We start from the raw sequence: 16,662 nt of genomic DNA on the forward strand, positions 1-16,662 counted from the left end.
CTGTTTTAGAAAACAGACCTGGTGATCAATCTTTATGGTGTGCTGTTACTTAGGGAAAGGGCCAACTGAGAATAGTGACTTTTTGATCCCTATACACAGCCCTAACTAAGTACACCCTTTCCTTAGGAATTACATTCTGACAGAAGTTGGCTCTTAAGGGCCTCATTAAACAGCTAAGGTGCAATGATAAAATTGGTTAAAAGCGGGCAAGTTTTTAACGTAAGACTGCTAGAAAGTGAGAGGAGTAAAGTCAAGCATGCTCTATTCATTTTGATTATGGCTAATCCTGACCCATCCTTCCTCTTATTTGTATTGTCATTTTTAGGCACATTGATCCTCTATCCATGACCTTGTATAATTAGTATTTCTTTTAATCTCCTGGTACAAAACAACTTTTTAAAAATATTAAATCAATATTTTGTTTCTCCTCTCCTTTCCCCAATCCCACTTCACCTTTACAGAACTATTATCTGTTGCCAACATGCAGTCTAGATTTCCACATCCCTTCCATCTGTGGATATATGAATATTTCTTCCCAGTCCCAGGAACAGGAGAACTTGGGAAAATGGTGTCACATGGATTGAGAAGTAAGGTATTTAAAAGGCATTTTTGAAAGGTCCTACTTGTAGAAATAGCCAAAATGAAACACTTTAGCCAAAACGAGTTTGTGTCTCTATCCTTGATTAGAATATGGGTATATTTATAAAACTTTTCTTTAAATGCTAGCCTAATTATTTTTATAATGTGTTTGGGTAACAGGCCATGGTGAAATTTTAAGTGCATATGTTGATACTTTCTAATATAGTCACTTAATTTTTAAATTAAATGGTCTCTACTTTTTCTTTATCAAACTTTATTCTGCTTTCTAACATTAAGCTCCAATAGCATACTAAGCACCGAATAGATTATCTTTTGTTACCTACATACTTTTTAACTTCCTCTGTCACAACTATATCATATATCATTGATAAGTAACATGTAGTAGTTGTTTGTCACTATTACAAAAAGATGTCCAGTCCACCTCATACAAAAGGACAAAAAGGGGCTGATCCTGGCTCTGGCATGAGTTCTGATTCAAGAACAGAAACTGAATATATGAGCAAACAAATAAACTTGAAAATAAAGAAATAGTAGAGGGAATCCCAAGATAAAATCCCAGAGGAATTTGTTCTGGAGGCAGCTTTTTCATCTTTCAGAGAAAAACTAGCCTAACCCACGCTATAGCAAGGAGGAGGGAACTCTAGTGTTGTTATAATACATATCCTCTGGGTAAATGAATTTGTGATATATTTCTAGGTATAGATATGCCATATGTCATGCTATAAGTTAATATTTATTAAAAAAGTGATTTTATTTCTACATGTCACATTTTAGAAAGAACATTGAAAAAGTAGAGGTTGTCTAAAGGAGGGTGATTCTCTAGAAAAAGGGACTGAGTTAAATAAGGATCCATTGAAGGAATTTGGGATACTTAGACTGAAAAAGAGAAGATTTGGGAAAGGTGAAGAGAAAGGGGAGGAGGAGGGTAGAGAGACATGACAGTTGTTTGCAAGTATTTGAAGGTTTATCATGTGGGACATCAGACTTGTTCTGTGTGGCCCCAAGAGCAGAACCCAAAACAATGGGTCGAGGTTTCAGGAGCAGATTTCAGTTCAAGGTGAGGGAGGCCGAAGAGGAGTACCTACCTAAGGCGGGAGTAGATTTCCTGTCGCTGGAGGGCTTCACACAAGGGCTGGATGACCACTTGTTTGCAATATTAGGTAGCAGTTGAAGACCTCAGAAGAAGTAGAAGACCTCAGACGTCCCTTCCAACTCTGACATTCTATGTTATTCTGTAGGTTTTTGACACCATGAAACTTACATAGCATTCTTGGTGAAAGGCAGCTAGGTGGTGCAGCGGATAGAGCACAGGCCCTGGAGTCAGGAAGACCTGAGTTCAAATCCAGCCTCAGACACTTACTAGCTGTGGGGCCCCAGGATAAGTTGCTTAATCTCTGTATTCCTCATTTTCCTCATCTATAAAATGGGAATAATAATTTCCATTGTGGTTCTGAGGCTAAAATAAGATAGAATTTGTAAAGTGGTTTCAAACCTTGAAGCCCTATATAAAAATGCATGCTACAAATGCCAGCTCTGCTTCCCTCCAAAGGCAGACAAGGCAAACAAAGAGAAACAGTAGGGATTACCACATAAACCAGTACCCTTCTGCCAAGACCTAATTTTTCTCTTCTCCCATTCACCACCGCCCTTGATACATACTAGGATTAAAAGGAGCAAAGGAGTGCAACACCAGAGCTAAGGCCTACTGCTTTGTGCCACACAGGACCAGACTGAAAAAAGGGTTTGCATAATTTCTCCAGCCCCTCTTCATCTTTAGCTACTGAGAGCCATGCTCCAAACTGGCAGTGGAGGACATCCACCCAGTGTGAGAACGTGAATAGAAAGTTAGCCTTGGAGTCAAGGAGACCTGAGTTTATGCCTTAACTGTGATATTTAGAAGCTGTATGACCATGGATAAATCATTTAACTTTCCAGTGTCCTAGGATACTCCGTGTCTACGAGGTGCAAATCTTCTTTGGTAAGGAGAGTTACAACTCTAGGAGTTTCCCACACTGATAACATCATAGCTCAGGATCTTACCTCTACCATCAAGAAAAAATAAAATAAAAAAGATGCCCAGGACATTTAAGTTTGACTGGAAGCCCTTTTAACTGTTGGGTCAAAATGTTTTTACTCTTTATTATAGTGCCTCCAACCCTTTTTCTTTCTATTGAAAGTCTGAGTTTCTTAATTGTCCATGGTAGAATGAAGGGTTCAAAATAAATTATTAGTGTTAGCCCAAGATCTGGGACTGTCTCAGTTGAATGTTAAGGGAAGAGGATTTTGAAAAGAACACGCTTGATTTCAATGCAGAACAGAGAGGAGACGGCACTGAAAAGAAAGGTACAGGTATGTTGTGCCTACTCACAACAGGAGCTTGGCTGGCAGGAGAAAATGTGAATGGGAGGGAGAATTGGATTAAGAGCTTCAGACCCCCAAAGATGTGTTCTTACTCAGGAGCAGGGGAGGGAGGCAGAAAGAAGGCGACAGATCAATGAGAGGAGAAAGAAGGGACACAGCTTTTGTGAAAACCCAAGGAGGGGTGGAGCCCGAACCAGGAGGACATCTTGACCCACTGGAATAGACAGTTATCTCTTCCACATTGCATCTTTCCCCATCGCGATTTTGATATATCACAGGTGGACATAAGAAATTAAATGGAAATTTTGGGGGAGTTTTGCAGAAGTTGCAGATGACATGCAAAGCCAGCAGATGACACAGAAAAAGTTTAGAAAATCAGAAATGCAAAATATACACAAAATATTGTATAATACCTACATATCTTATCTTTTAATACCATAAAATTCAGGCTTCTCTAGTATAAAGAGACAGCCAAAATTTTTTATGTGGATTTTCCAGATCATGGGGGTACCACACCCCTAACTCCCACAATGTGAAAGGGATGACTCTAATGCAAGGAAATCTTTCTACAATCTATCTAATTCTACTCCACTTTTTGAAGTCTATAAATCAATCAAATTATATCGCAGAATCAGAGTCTCAGTTACAGGTCATTAAGTCTAACCCATATTTAATGGTGGTTCCCTCCATGATATGCCCAACAACAGGTCAGGCAACTTTTGCTTGAAAACCTCTGGGTGGATTGAGTGGAAGGGGACCATTATCTTTCATGACAGCCTATTCTGATTTGGATATTTCTAATTGTTAGGAGGCTTTTCCTCACACAAGCCTAAATTTGCCTGTCCTCAGCTTTTACTCACTGCTTTCAATTGTACCCTATTGTCCAATTCTTTGCCACACAATAATCCTTCAAATAATTGAAGATTGTGCACATGTCCTTCCTCTCCCCACAATATTCTTTTCTCCTGGCTCAAAATGCTCACTTTTCTTCAACTTATCCTCATATCAGGATCTACCAAGCTGTTGTTCATTGTTTAATTTGTTAATATTCTTAGGAGCCAAAATTTGCTGCTGTCAATGACAATCATAATTATTTTCCAAAATGTTAATACTTATTTTATTTTTTACATTAAAATGTTTTCCCATATTTCTGATTGGTTAGAGTATGCTCATGTCTCTATAGCATAACATTATTCCAAGTATTTTATAGGACATTGTTTAAAGTTACAACCTAGATACAGTTCATGGAAGTTCTAGGCCAGACCTGACTCATGTCAGGCTAATGGCCCAGTCTAGGAACTGGAATGAAACAAGACACTTATAGACTATGTTTTGTTGTTCAGTTGTTCAGTAATATCTGACTCTTCATGACCCAATGGAACATAGCATACTAGGCCCTTCTATCTTCCACTGAAGTCTGTCCAAGCTTATGTTCATTGTTTCCATGACACTATCTATCCATTTCATTCTCTGCCATCTCCTTTTCCTTTTGCCTTCAATCTTTCCCAACATCAGGGGCTTTCCCAATGAGTCACATCTGCTCATTATATGGCCAAAGTGGAAGGTTAAATACTGAAGTATTTAACCTTCCAGTGAATGACCTGAATTAATTTCCTTGGATATTGACTGATTTGACCTCCTTGCTGTCCAAGGGACTATCAAAAGTCTTCTCTAGCACCATAGGGACTGCCTATCTGAAATTGTTGATATTTCTCCTGACAACTTTAATTCTGGCTTTTGATTTGTCCAGCCTGGACTTACACATGATGTACTTTGTATATAAATTAAAATAAATAAGATGACAATATACAGCCTTGTACTCCTTTTCCAATCTTAAACCAATCAGTTGTTCCATGTTCAGTTCTAATTATTGTTTCCTGACCCACATACAGGTTCCTTAGGAGACGAGTAAGATGATCTGGTACTCTCATCTCTTTGAGGACTTGTCACATTTTGTTGTGATTCACACAGTCAAAAGCTTAATGTAGTCAGTAAAGCAGAAGTAAATGTTTTTGTGTGTGGAATGGTGGCAATTTGGTCGCTAAATCCTCTGCCTCCTCAAGAACAAGCCTGCACTTCTGATAATTCTTAGTTCATATATTGCTGAAGCTTAGCTTGCAGAATCTTCAGCATAACCTTGCTGGCAGGTGAAGTAAGCACAATTATTCAGTTATTTGAACATTTTGGCATTGCCCTTCTTCAAGATTGGGATGTAAACTGATCTTTTCCAATCCAGTGACCACTGTTGAGTTTTCCAAATTTGCTAGCATACTGAGTGCAGCACTTTAACAACATCATCCATTAGTGTTTCAAATAGCTCAGTTGGAATTCCATCATATCCATTAGTCTTATGGTTAGCAATGTTTCCTAAGGCCCACTTGATTTCATTCTCCAGGATGTCTCGCTCAAGATCAAGTAACCATAGCATCATGGTTATCAGTGATGTTAAGATCTTTCTTGTCTAGTTCTATACATTCTTGCCACCTCTTCTTAATCTCTATTTCTCTTAACTCCCTACCATTTTTTACTTTTATCCCATTTTTAATGGATATCAATTATATATTTATTCCCTTGATATATCTAATTTTCTTGAAGAGATCTCTTGTCTTTACCATTCTATTGTTTTCTTCTATTTATTTGCATTGCTCATTTAAGAAAACCTTATCTCTCCTTAATATTCTCTGGAATTCTGCATTCAATTGTATATATACCTTTCCCTTTCTCCTTCTTTCCTCAGCTGTTTGTAAAGCCCCATCAGACAGTCATTTTGCTTTCTTGCTTTTCTTTTTCTTTAGGATGTTTTTTGTTGCCACCTCCTGTACAGTATTGCAAACTTCTGTCCATAGTAATTTAGGCACTCCATCTACCAGATCTAATCCTTTAAATTTATTTATCATTTCCACTTTATTTTCATAACAGATGTTATTCAGGTGATACCTATACAATCTGATGGTTTTCCCTATTTTCTTCAATTAAAATCTTTAGAAATTGTAATAAGAAGCTCATGATCTGATCCAGGTCTTGTTTTAACTGACTGGATAGAGCTTCTTCTCCTTTGGTTGCAAAGTATATAATCAATTCAATTTTGATATTGAACATTTGGTGATGTCCATGTGTCCATCTGTCTTTTGGGTTATTGAAAAAGAGTGTTCTCTATGACTGGCGAGTTATCTTGATAAAACTTTATTAGTCTCTGCCCTGCTTCATTTTGTACTCCAAGGCCAAAAATTACCTGTTATTCCAATTATCTTTTGATTTCCTACTTCAGCATTCCAATCCCCTATGATGAATGTGATATCTTTTTTTTTTTGGTGTTATATCTAGAAGATGCTATTAATCTTCATAGAATTAAGCAACTTTGGAATCTTTAGCATTAGTGGTTGGAGCACAGACTTGTTTTACTGTGATGCTAAATAGTTTTCCTTGGATTCAAACAGATATCATTCTGTCATTTTTGAAATTATACCCCAGTACTGCATTTCTTACCCTTTTATTGACTATGAGGGCTACTCTTATTTCTTCTAAGAGATTCTTGACTACAGCAGTATATGTAATGATCACCTGAATTAAATTCACTCAATTCCCATCCATTTAAGTTAGCTTACACCCAAGATATTGTAGTTTAATCTTTCCATCTCCTGTTTGACCACATCTAACTTACCTTGGTTCATAGATCTTACATTCCAGGTTCCCGTGCATTATTGATTTTTATAGCACTGGACCTTCCTTTCATCACCAGATACACCCACAGCTGAACTTTCTTTCAGCTTTGGTCCAACCTCCTCATTTTTTCTGGAGCTACTTGTAGTTGTCCCCTGCTTTTGGGTTGGACACCTTCCAATCTGAGGGCTTCAGCTTCTAATGTCATATCTTTATCTTTTTAATACTATCCATGGAGTTTTCTTGGCAAAGATACTGGAGTCATTTGCCATTTCCTTCTCCAGTGAATTACCTTTTGTCTGAACTCTCTTCTGTGACCTGTCTGTCTTGGGTAATCCTGCATGTCATAGCTCATGGTTTCTTTGAACTATGTAAGCCCCTCCACCACAATAAGGCACTGATCCAGGAGGATATAGACCATACAGCATTTAACAAAAGGGAAAGTTTGCTGAACAACATCATGAAAACAATAGTCAGCAAAAATACAGCATTTCAGGAGGGCACAGTTTTCCAGCCTCTAAATTTACACTACAACAAGTCATTTGGATATACCTAGCTTGAGCAGCCCCAAAATCCTCATGTGCTGGGCTTTTATTCTTAGGAGGCCAGGAAATTATGACAATGAATTGAAGTCTTAATTCTCTGGGCCAATTAAATTTTGAGAATGATTTCATTTTTTTCAAGGAAGAACTAACTTTACCTACATGGAGGAGATGTTGCTCCTATCACAATAGTGGTAATGTTTTAGTTTTGGAGTTTTCTTTAAGAGTTCTCAAAGCTCTGAAAAGCCCTATCTTGCCCTAAGGCTAAGGGTTTGTTACTTTTGATATAATTATAATCATTTGATCTACATTTTCTTTCAGGTCTCAAAGACTTCTGAGGGTTTGATGGAGACTTTACAACACTCCAAACCATTGCCTTGCAATGAAGCTTTGGGTACTAGATCTTTGGAACCACAGTACTTGCAACAACATGGGGCTTCAGGACAGCCAACATCATACTAAGAAGAAACTCATCTTATGCCTTGCCTTAAAGGAAGAGAGATCATCCTGAATGGAAAAATCAAAGAAGAAAAAGAATACCAGCAGCTTACAACACACTGTAAATAGCTCATCAGGGCCCAACCAAGTAATCCTTACTAGTGATTCCAACCTTCATAGACATTCACCAAGAACAGAAAGGCTTAATCCTTCTAAAATCATCAAAAAAAATACTCAGATAAAGAGACCAAGTACTGTCACCCTATTGAAACGATCCAAAAGGGGAAGCATGTCTGATGGTCTGACTCAACCCCCTATAATTCCACCCCGAAGACCAAGATTTAGACTGTGCTACATTTGTGGAAAAGAATTTGGTTCTCAGTCAATTTCCATTCATGAACCCCAGTGCCTGAAAAAGTGGCACATTGAAAACAACAAGTTACCCAGAAATCTCAGAAAACCAGAGCCCCCAAAACCAAAACCTCTCAGTGGTACTCCTTCTTATGATTTGCAGTCTATCAACAAGGCTGCCTTTGGGAGTGCTCAGGCTCAGCTATTGCCTTGTGAACACTGTGGTCGAACTTTCTTGCCTGACCGTCTTCTTGTTCACCTAAGAAGTTGTAAGCCAAAAGCTAATTTCTCTGAGAATCCCCCTGGCAAGAAGAAAACCCTTGGTGGATTCATGTCCCCACCAAAGACTCTCCTCTGTTACGTCTGTGGCAGAGAGTTTGACAGCCAGGCTCTTTCTGCCCACGAGTCAGAGTGCCTGGAGAAATGGAAAGCAGAAAATGAGCGACTCCCCAAAGAGCTCCGACAGATACCTCCTCAGAAGCCAAAGTGTTATTCAGCCGAGCCAGCTAAGCCTGAGACTTCTGAGAGTCATAAGGATACACAAATGGTGTGCTCCAAGTGTAACAAGAACTTTATACCAGATCGTCTTCACATACACCAAAAAATCTGCCAAGTTCAAATCTCTAATTCCAGCACTTTTAAAGGTACAAGCAGTGGGAAGGAGTCAATAAAAATTCAGCAACAAAAGAACAAGGCAGGATCCTCCAGTTCTGACAAGGTAATCCCTTGCACAAAATGCATACTAAAGGGGCCAGGTGATACTTTCCATGGCACTAAAAGAAACTTTTCTCCTGGACAACTTCTTTAAGTGTCTAATTTCTCTCTTGGGGAACCCTTGGTGAATCTGTAGGAGAAGTGTAACCTTTTCTATATCAAAAAAATCATGACTTGCCCTATTGTTTTCTTTATTCTCTGAATCTTTGCTGTCCAGGGGGAAGAAAAAGAAAGACGGACACCCTATTCCTTGGTTCCTCATTATGCTTTATCTCTGGGAGAGGCTGTTATTTGCAAATGAGTCATTAATGCTGTGCCTGTGTTACAAAGTTATAACTCCCATTTCAATAGCCAGGATTCATTGTGGTTTATTTCAGTCATCTGCATTAGGAATTTGCTTTTGGCAACACTGAGTTATGTTGAGTTTATTTGACTAAAATAGAATCTGTGTCAAAAATCCCGGCTGACTAAAGCAGTACACACTAGAGCACTTTTGGTAACTCACAGACCTGCAATTGTGACCTCTTTTTCTTAAAAAACTAGTCAATGGATAGTTAATAAAATAAAGGATATGCCCCGACACAACTGTTATCCCATAATCAAGAGGAAAGGAAGGCGAAGTGAATGAATATTTATATAATCTTACTATGTATCAGGCACTCTTTGCTAAGCGTTTTACAAATATTACCTCATTCAATCCTCATGATAATTCTTTTGACATAGGTATTACTATCCCCCTTTTACAGAAGAAATTGAGGCAGACAGAGGTTAAGTGACTTACCCAGAGTCTCATAGCCAACAAGATTCTGAGGTTGGATTTGAACTCAAGTTTTCCTAGTACTCTATCCACTATGCCACCTAGCTGCCAGGCTAATAAATAAGCATTTCTTAAGCACATTCTATGTGCTGGCTAAATGTGCTGGCTATTCATTGCTACAAGAGGCAGTCAATGCCCCCCACCTCTGCTGAACCCCATACTCCAGGAATAACTCTAGGCCTACTGCTCCCCTGGACCATGCCCAGTGGTTATTATATTGCTTCCCTATCTTTTGGGAGTGAAGAACTACTATACTTTTTTAACCTAAAGCTTTATGATTGACTAGGGATATGGAATTAGATTGTGAGAGCAGTGGAGTGAATGCTGGAAGGGCTCTGCCCTCCTTTGATGTGATGGCAATATGTGCCCACCTTCTAGGCCTTGCTTTCTGAAATGCTGATTTATCAAACACATTGGGCTGGTTTGACTGATTGTGGAATCCTGCAATGTACAAGTTCTTTTTCAGGACAAAATAGGAATAGTTTATGATTTTCTCATTTACATGGTTTCTGTTCTTCTTTACTAGTTTTCTGTTTCTTTGGGATGAATATATTCCTTTTCTTCCATTTTTTCATGTTTAATAATTAAAGCTATAGATATTTGAATTTTTAAAATCCCCAAAGGAATTACATTGAAACACCAGAAAAAGTTACAATATTGTGTAGTTTTGCAGTAAACACTTAAGAAAGAACTCAAGGGGCAACTAGGTGGTACAGTGGATAGAGTGTTGGGCCTGGCATCAAGAAGATCCAAGTTCAAATCTAGCCTCAAAAACCAGCTGTGTGACCCTGGGCAAGTTACTTCCCCTCTGTTTGCCTCAGTCTCTTCATCTGTAAAATAAGGATAATAATAGCACCTATTTTTCAAGGCTGTTGTAAGGATCAAATGGGATAATAATTAGCACAGTGTCTGGTACATATTAAATGCTATATAAATATTAATTATTGCTATTATTATTATTATTAATTTTCTTACATAGTGAAAATCTCAAATTTTAAATGTGGCACACAAAAGTACTATACTACTCTAAAAGGTTTGTTTCTTTTTTCCCCCTGACTTTAAAAATGTCTGTATTCATCCAAGATATATAATCTGACTTCATTGAGAGAGACAGAGACAGAGAGGAGGGAAAGGAAGAGACAGACCAAGAGACAGACAAAAAAGATAGAGGCAGAGAAGAGAAAGGTAGAGAAGGAGAGAGAGAGAGAGAGAGACAGAGAGAGAGAGACAGAGAGACAGAGAGACAGAGAGACAGAGACAGAGACAGAGAGAGACAAGAGAGAGTAGAGTGTAAATTCCTTGTGAGTAAGGATTATTTCGTTCTTTGTACTTGTATCCCCAAGCACCTAGAACAATGCCTGGCACATACTAGGCACATTTGGAATGTTTTTTCATTGATTGAATGTGTGTGTGTGTCTGTGTCAGTGTGTATGTTTGTACTACAAATCAGATTCCTTTGTATTCTGACTTAAAACTTTGTTTCTTAATTGGATTCATTTATTTCAGATGTTCTTATTACAGATCATGGATATGGAACACTTTGGTCAGGATTCTTTTACTTGCTTCTATGCTCCCCAAAATGGAGCCAACAGGCAAAGCACAGCATGTACTACTATGCAGTCATAACTGCTGAAACAAAGTATCTTGGGTGGATGTCTTATAATACTCTGTTGATTTGAGCTGAAGGCAAAAAAAAAAAAGCCCTAATAAAGGTCCATTGGTGGCACACACACCTCTACGAGGCTAAGGGGAGTCCCAAGAACCAAGCCAGAGCTCTTCAGAAGATGCTATAACTTGTGTATGTTAGGGTACACATGTCACAACTCCCTACCTGGAGTAAGTATGTCAACAGGAAACTGTTACCCACTGCCGTCAGGCATGTGCTTACTATTCCTAGGACCACTCATACTTTCAGAGAGAGTACAGAAAGGCCTCCGATGATACCTTTAGATGCATGATTTAAAAAATCTTCAGTTAGGAGAGAATTCTTGGTTTTCTGAAAGGAAAAATTACTTCTAAAACAATCGGGCATTCAGTCTTTCCCTTAGCTACACTATTTCTCATTCCAATAAAATTCTTCAGCAAGAGACCTTTTTCCATTCGTTTCTTCTCTGGTGCAGTCTACCGAATCTTTTTCCTTTTTTTTACCACTCTGTTACTTACTAACTCTTAAAGTCTCTGCCCAGACTTCTTTCTTCTGGACATTGAGACCATCACTTATCCTTCCTTTTAATACTCTTTAATTTCTCAACATCATTCTATTATAGCACCTTGTCCAAGATACTCCCCCAATTCATGGTTTGGGTCATCACAGTGGTGACTACTCTTGAGATATATAGTTAACACTGAGGTGCTATACTTTGACAATGTAACTCAAGAGCCCCCACTGGTGTGTATCCCATTAGTAAACAATCAGTACACTCAGCTTTTAGCAAAGTCATTTACTAAGCTGGCATTATAAAAGCAATAATTACAATCCCTTCCAAAATCCCTCCCCCTACCCCCACACACATATAAATACACACTTACAAAAGCTTCAGGCACATTCTCCAAAAATTATGCATGCGATTGATGGGAAGAGTTGGTTCAAATTTAGAATATAATGGAAATGAGGCACATGTAAGGAATATCATGTCAAAGATGTCACAACTCCTAGTATTGGAAGTTCTTTCTCCCTTTGTGGAATCCATATATAGCTCTTTTGGGTGTAACATCAATGCCAGACAGCTTGCTTAGCTACTAATTTCAAATGGCTCCCAAAATATGTAACTTTCTTGAGTTTCTAGTCAATACTTCTCTCTGTTATTAGAGGTCACATTCCTTGAAGCTATCTTCTCCCTCTCTCCGTCTGTCTGTCCTCAATATGATTTCTGCTCCCAGATGGATGGATTGTCTCTTATTGGCTCAGTTTTTCTGGTGGCATAGTCAATGGGACTAGTGACATAGTCACTTTTCCTCCCTCCTTGTTGATCTCTTCAATAGGTAAAAATAAGGATCTGACTTCATAAAGCACTTCTAATCCTAGGATCTTTTACCGCTGGACTGGCTAAACTCCTAAATTCACTTCCTCTTTTTAAATATTGGCCAAAAGAAGCTAATGATTCTCTCAGCCAATCAAATTGCTTTCTTTCTTGTCCCTTAATTATACATGTTCACACATTCTGGACTTGGGGAATTCATTCTCCATTTACTAATGACTTGGGGACATTCAGACATTGTCCTTCCCTAGTGCTTTATGCCAAAGAGTGCCTGAAATGTACATGTGGCATGGTTCACAAACAAATGTAGAAATTATCATTTTGCCATACTTCCAAATATATGCAGATACAATTTTACAAACAAATACTATCTTATAAAGTTCTCCACTTATCTTAGTGTTTGCAAAGTTCTTCCCCAACCCAAAGACAATAAAGAAAAAGGGAAAGAAAGTCAAATGTTTCATCTCAGAGGAAAAATCTTCCTCCCTGAAGAGGTCCCAAAACATGTTGGACCCTCTCCATAAGAAGTAAAAACGTCTGATTCAATGAAAGTCAACTTCTCATCCTTCAGATGAGAACTTAAACCACTTTGCTTTGATGCTTGGGTAACAGCACTGGGCCTGAGACATTTACCCTTTCTCTCTCCCACTGATGTCCCTCTCTGCATTGGGTTCACTCAGATACTAAGTGCCATAACAAACTGGCATAGGACCTGAGGTGAGAGGAGAAGGGGGCTGCAATGCTTGTCCTTTCTCTGAGTAATTACCCCTAAGTCCTCTCCCTCTCTGTTTAAGAGGCCCCTTTGTTCAGGGCCCCACATAAAGCTTGGTTTTAATCTTATGAAATTCATCTGAGTCCCAACATAAGGCATCCAAAATTTCTTTAGAGATCCCTGAAGCATATGGGGAATCTAAGTGGAGGTCTAGACAAAACATTTCCAGGTATCTCATCATACATAAAGCACACCAAAATTTCTAGGGATTTTTTCATACATAAGGCAATCCAATTGGAAGTTTCAGACAGAAATTATCTCTGAGTTCCTGCACCATACATCATCTAAAATTTCTCCAGAAATCCCTGAAACTTATAGGGATCCAAATTCACTCCTTACTAGGACAAGTAGACTAAATTGAAGAAAAAGAAAGCAAACTCAAAAAATTTCTGAAGGGGTATGAAGGTCCTCAAAGGGATGATTATTGAGGATTTCTATTCCAAAAAGCAAACTTTATTCCTAGTAGTCCATAACAATATGACATTTAAAAAGTTTGAGAGACATAATTTCTGGGTAATTTAATCATTTTCTTAATAATGCCAGCATTTTTAATAAAGGTCAGTGATGCTCTCAAATGCCAAAGAACAACATGGTGGTGGGCTCACAACTTTTGTGCCCTTGGGAGAGGGGTGTTCTGGTGAGTGGCAATCAACTCTGATTGGTTAACAATTAGTGACAGAATGAATATTACAAAGATAAGTGACCTCATTACATTAAGAGGCTGGGAGTGACATCATGTCACTCTTGGCCAGAGAGTATATTATCCCTATACCCAAACTACCTACCCAAGCCTGAGCTAGTTGGTGGAGTAGCAATACCCAGAATGAGGAGAATGTTAATCCTATCTTCCATCAGCCTTCTCCTTGAGAAATTGGTCAAGGAAATTGGACAGGGGGAAAAAACTTAGGTCTCCCCAATTTTAATAATTGGCTATTAATATGAGAGAGAAATAATCATTTCTCTCAGTGACAAGATAAAAACAGTCTAGGAATGCTAAAAAGTAAAAAAAATGAATATTTATGATCTATCATAACCTGGTCTATGTGAAAGACTTGGTACCAGTATTTTAGGGACACAAAATCCATACTGCTCATATTAACTGCAATGCTTTTAATGGGTACAGTAATACAATAGACATCAGTACATAAACATTAAAACAAACAAAAGTTATCTTAAAGGAATTGGTTTTACTTGTAAAGGAAATACATGGAAAAGTTACTGCCCAATTACATCTAAAGCAAAATAAAAAATAAATTATTTTTTCTTCATTGGATCACTGCAAATTTTGGTACATAAGAACAAGAGTACTGGATAGAGAATCTCTCCAGTAGTTCTCTTCAATCGCAGCAATGGGGAGAGGAAGGGGAAGATTTATATCTGAATTTCATATATGAATTTCATAGGATTAAACTCAGGCTATACTGTGGAAAGCAGGGGACCCCTTAAACAGAGAGGGAGAGGACTTAAGGGTGATTACTCAGAGAGAAGATAAGTGTTCTATCCCCCTGGGCCCAATGTCAGTTTTTATGGCACTCATATCCAAATTCATATTTCCTGAATAAGCCTCCTCTGTAATATTTCTTCAATTTGCACAAATGTTTTGGGGTCCCTAGAAGGTCAACTGCTAACTTAGGATAACTCTGTGAGGCTTCACTCTTAACATTATATTTCTCAAGCCCCCACCTATGTGCTTCCTATTAACAATCAGCCACCAGACAATTAGCATTTAACAAAAGCATTTGCTTTGATGATATGATAATTGATACAAAACCATTTCTTCCAAAGTCTGGAAAACACTTTCCCACAAATACATAAAGTGTCCTTGGGGAAAGTAGGCTAATATGTACCAAAAAGGCAATTAAAAATTCCTGGTACTGAAAGTATTTTCTCTCTTTATAGCATGCTTATGCAGCTTACTTCTGGTCCTCATGTTTGTACTAGACAGGCTGCCCAGATGCTAGGCTGAACTGGTTACCAGGAGTTGCTATTTTCTTGGATCCATAGCTAGCATTGTATTTATATAATTGCCTCCATAACTCTCTCCATAACATAATGGATAACACTCCTGAAGCTGACTCCCTTTCCAGATGACTCTTAGCATCTGACCTCAGTGTGTCTCTCTGCTCCCAGATGGTTGTGTTATCTCCTACTGTTTCAGTCTCTCCAGTGGCAAGGTTAATGTTGGCTGGGGAAGTGGGAAACATGTCTTATGGGGTCATTCATTTTCCATGTCCCCCACCTTGCTGAACTCTGGGACATTTACAAGGATCTGCCTCAATAAAGTGTTCCTGAGCCTGGGATCTCTCATCACTGGACTGGTTGAACTGCTGGAATAATTTTTATACATAGGCCCAAGGTTTTAAGAGATTGTCTCAGCCAATCACATTGCTTTCTTGACCTCAGGAGAGAGAATTTTGCATTTGATAGAAGAATTAAGGTTTAGATAGATCTTGTTTATATAACAAAACCTGGTCCTGTGTTATTATATTATTGTGAGATTGAAGGAAAATTCCTTAACACCTACTACTTTGTGATTATATTCTGGGGTTAACTGGTTCAGATGAGGTGCCTAGCCCTTCTGTGTTTCTGTTAATTAAGGTATATTGGGGAGGGGGTAAACAGGGAAGTGGAATCTCACCTTCTTACACCAGATTCCTCAATTTGGGACCAAACTGCAACCTAATAACACAAGATCAGATTTGCCAGACATCCTCATCCCATAATAAATCATACTGAGGAACATATTTTCCAGAACTCTAATCCAATCATTCCTTTAAAGTGAATCATATCTGAATGGGTGACAATGATTGCTCCCCTGAAAGAATATGTTCCCTTACTACTGCATCAATTCTTTTCTCTTTCATTGATTCATGGAGTTCTCTTAGTTTCCTTTGTAATACAGAAGCTTCTGTTACCTTTACCTAAGTCAAAAGGACTCCTTGAAAACTTTAGGAGTCATATTGTAGCCTGATTTTGGCCATGAATCAATTTATTGGGTTGGAGAAAGTCACACTGGACTTTCATTTCTTCATTTGTAAGATATATCTGAAATATCTCATAGAAATACTATTAATTTTTATTTAGGGTGGGGGGAGAGGAGAAGCCCTTAAGTCAATGCCTTCTGACTATCTAAGAATTAATCTTTGAAGTTAGTTTTATACCCCCTCCTCAAAAAAAAAAAAGACATAGGAAGAGCATGATATGGAAGCCAGATTATCTTCTTAAGTATAAATGTTCTATCTTTAGCATGTATTTTAGAACAACAAAAACTATTTTAGAAAAATAAAATGAAAAAAGCTGTTCAAATACTTTAAATAATTTATTTCTCTTTTACCCTCTGAATTGTCTGTCAAATTCTTATGTAGATGATCCAGATGGAAATCCATTTTTTAGTGCTGGTAATTTAATATTTGGCAAAGTCTTTGTCCT

At 38.1% G+C, this 16,662-nt stretch overlaps 1 protein-coding gene across 2 annotated transcripts in view; it reads left to right on the forward strand.

Annotated features, from left to right (window-relative positions):
• LOC114052418 (zinc finger protein 474-like) overlaps positions 1 to 16,662 on the forward strand; it is a 71,514-nt gene that overhangs the window by 33,697 nt on the left and 21,155 nt on the right. Inside the window, exons 2-3 of one of the 2 annotated variants that reach the window (XM_027875010.1) lie at positions 462 to 587; positions 7,485 to 8,670. In XM_027875010.1, coding sequence (XP_027730811.1) covers positions 7,675 to 8,670 — 996 coding nt within the window. In that variant the 5' untranslated portion in view covers positions 462 to 587; positions 7,485 to 7,674. The remainder of the gene's footprint in view (positions 1 to 461; positions 588 to 7,484; positions 8,671 to 16,662) is intronic. The other variant, XM_027875011.1, reaches the window with a different exon arrangement.

The sequence above is a fragment of the Vombatus ursinus genome, unplaced genomic scaffold (genome assembly GCF_900497805.2).
Source record: "Vombatus ursinus unplaced genomic scaffold, bare-nosed wombat genome assembly UNPS02014807.1, whole genome shotgun sequence".
NCBI classification, from domain to species: Eukaryota; Metazoa; Chordata; class Mammalia; order Diprotodontia; family Vombatidae; genus Vombatus; species Vombatus ursinus.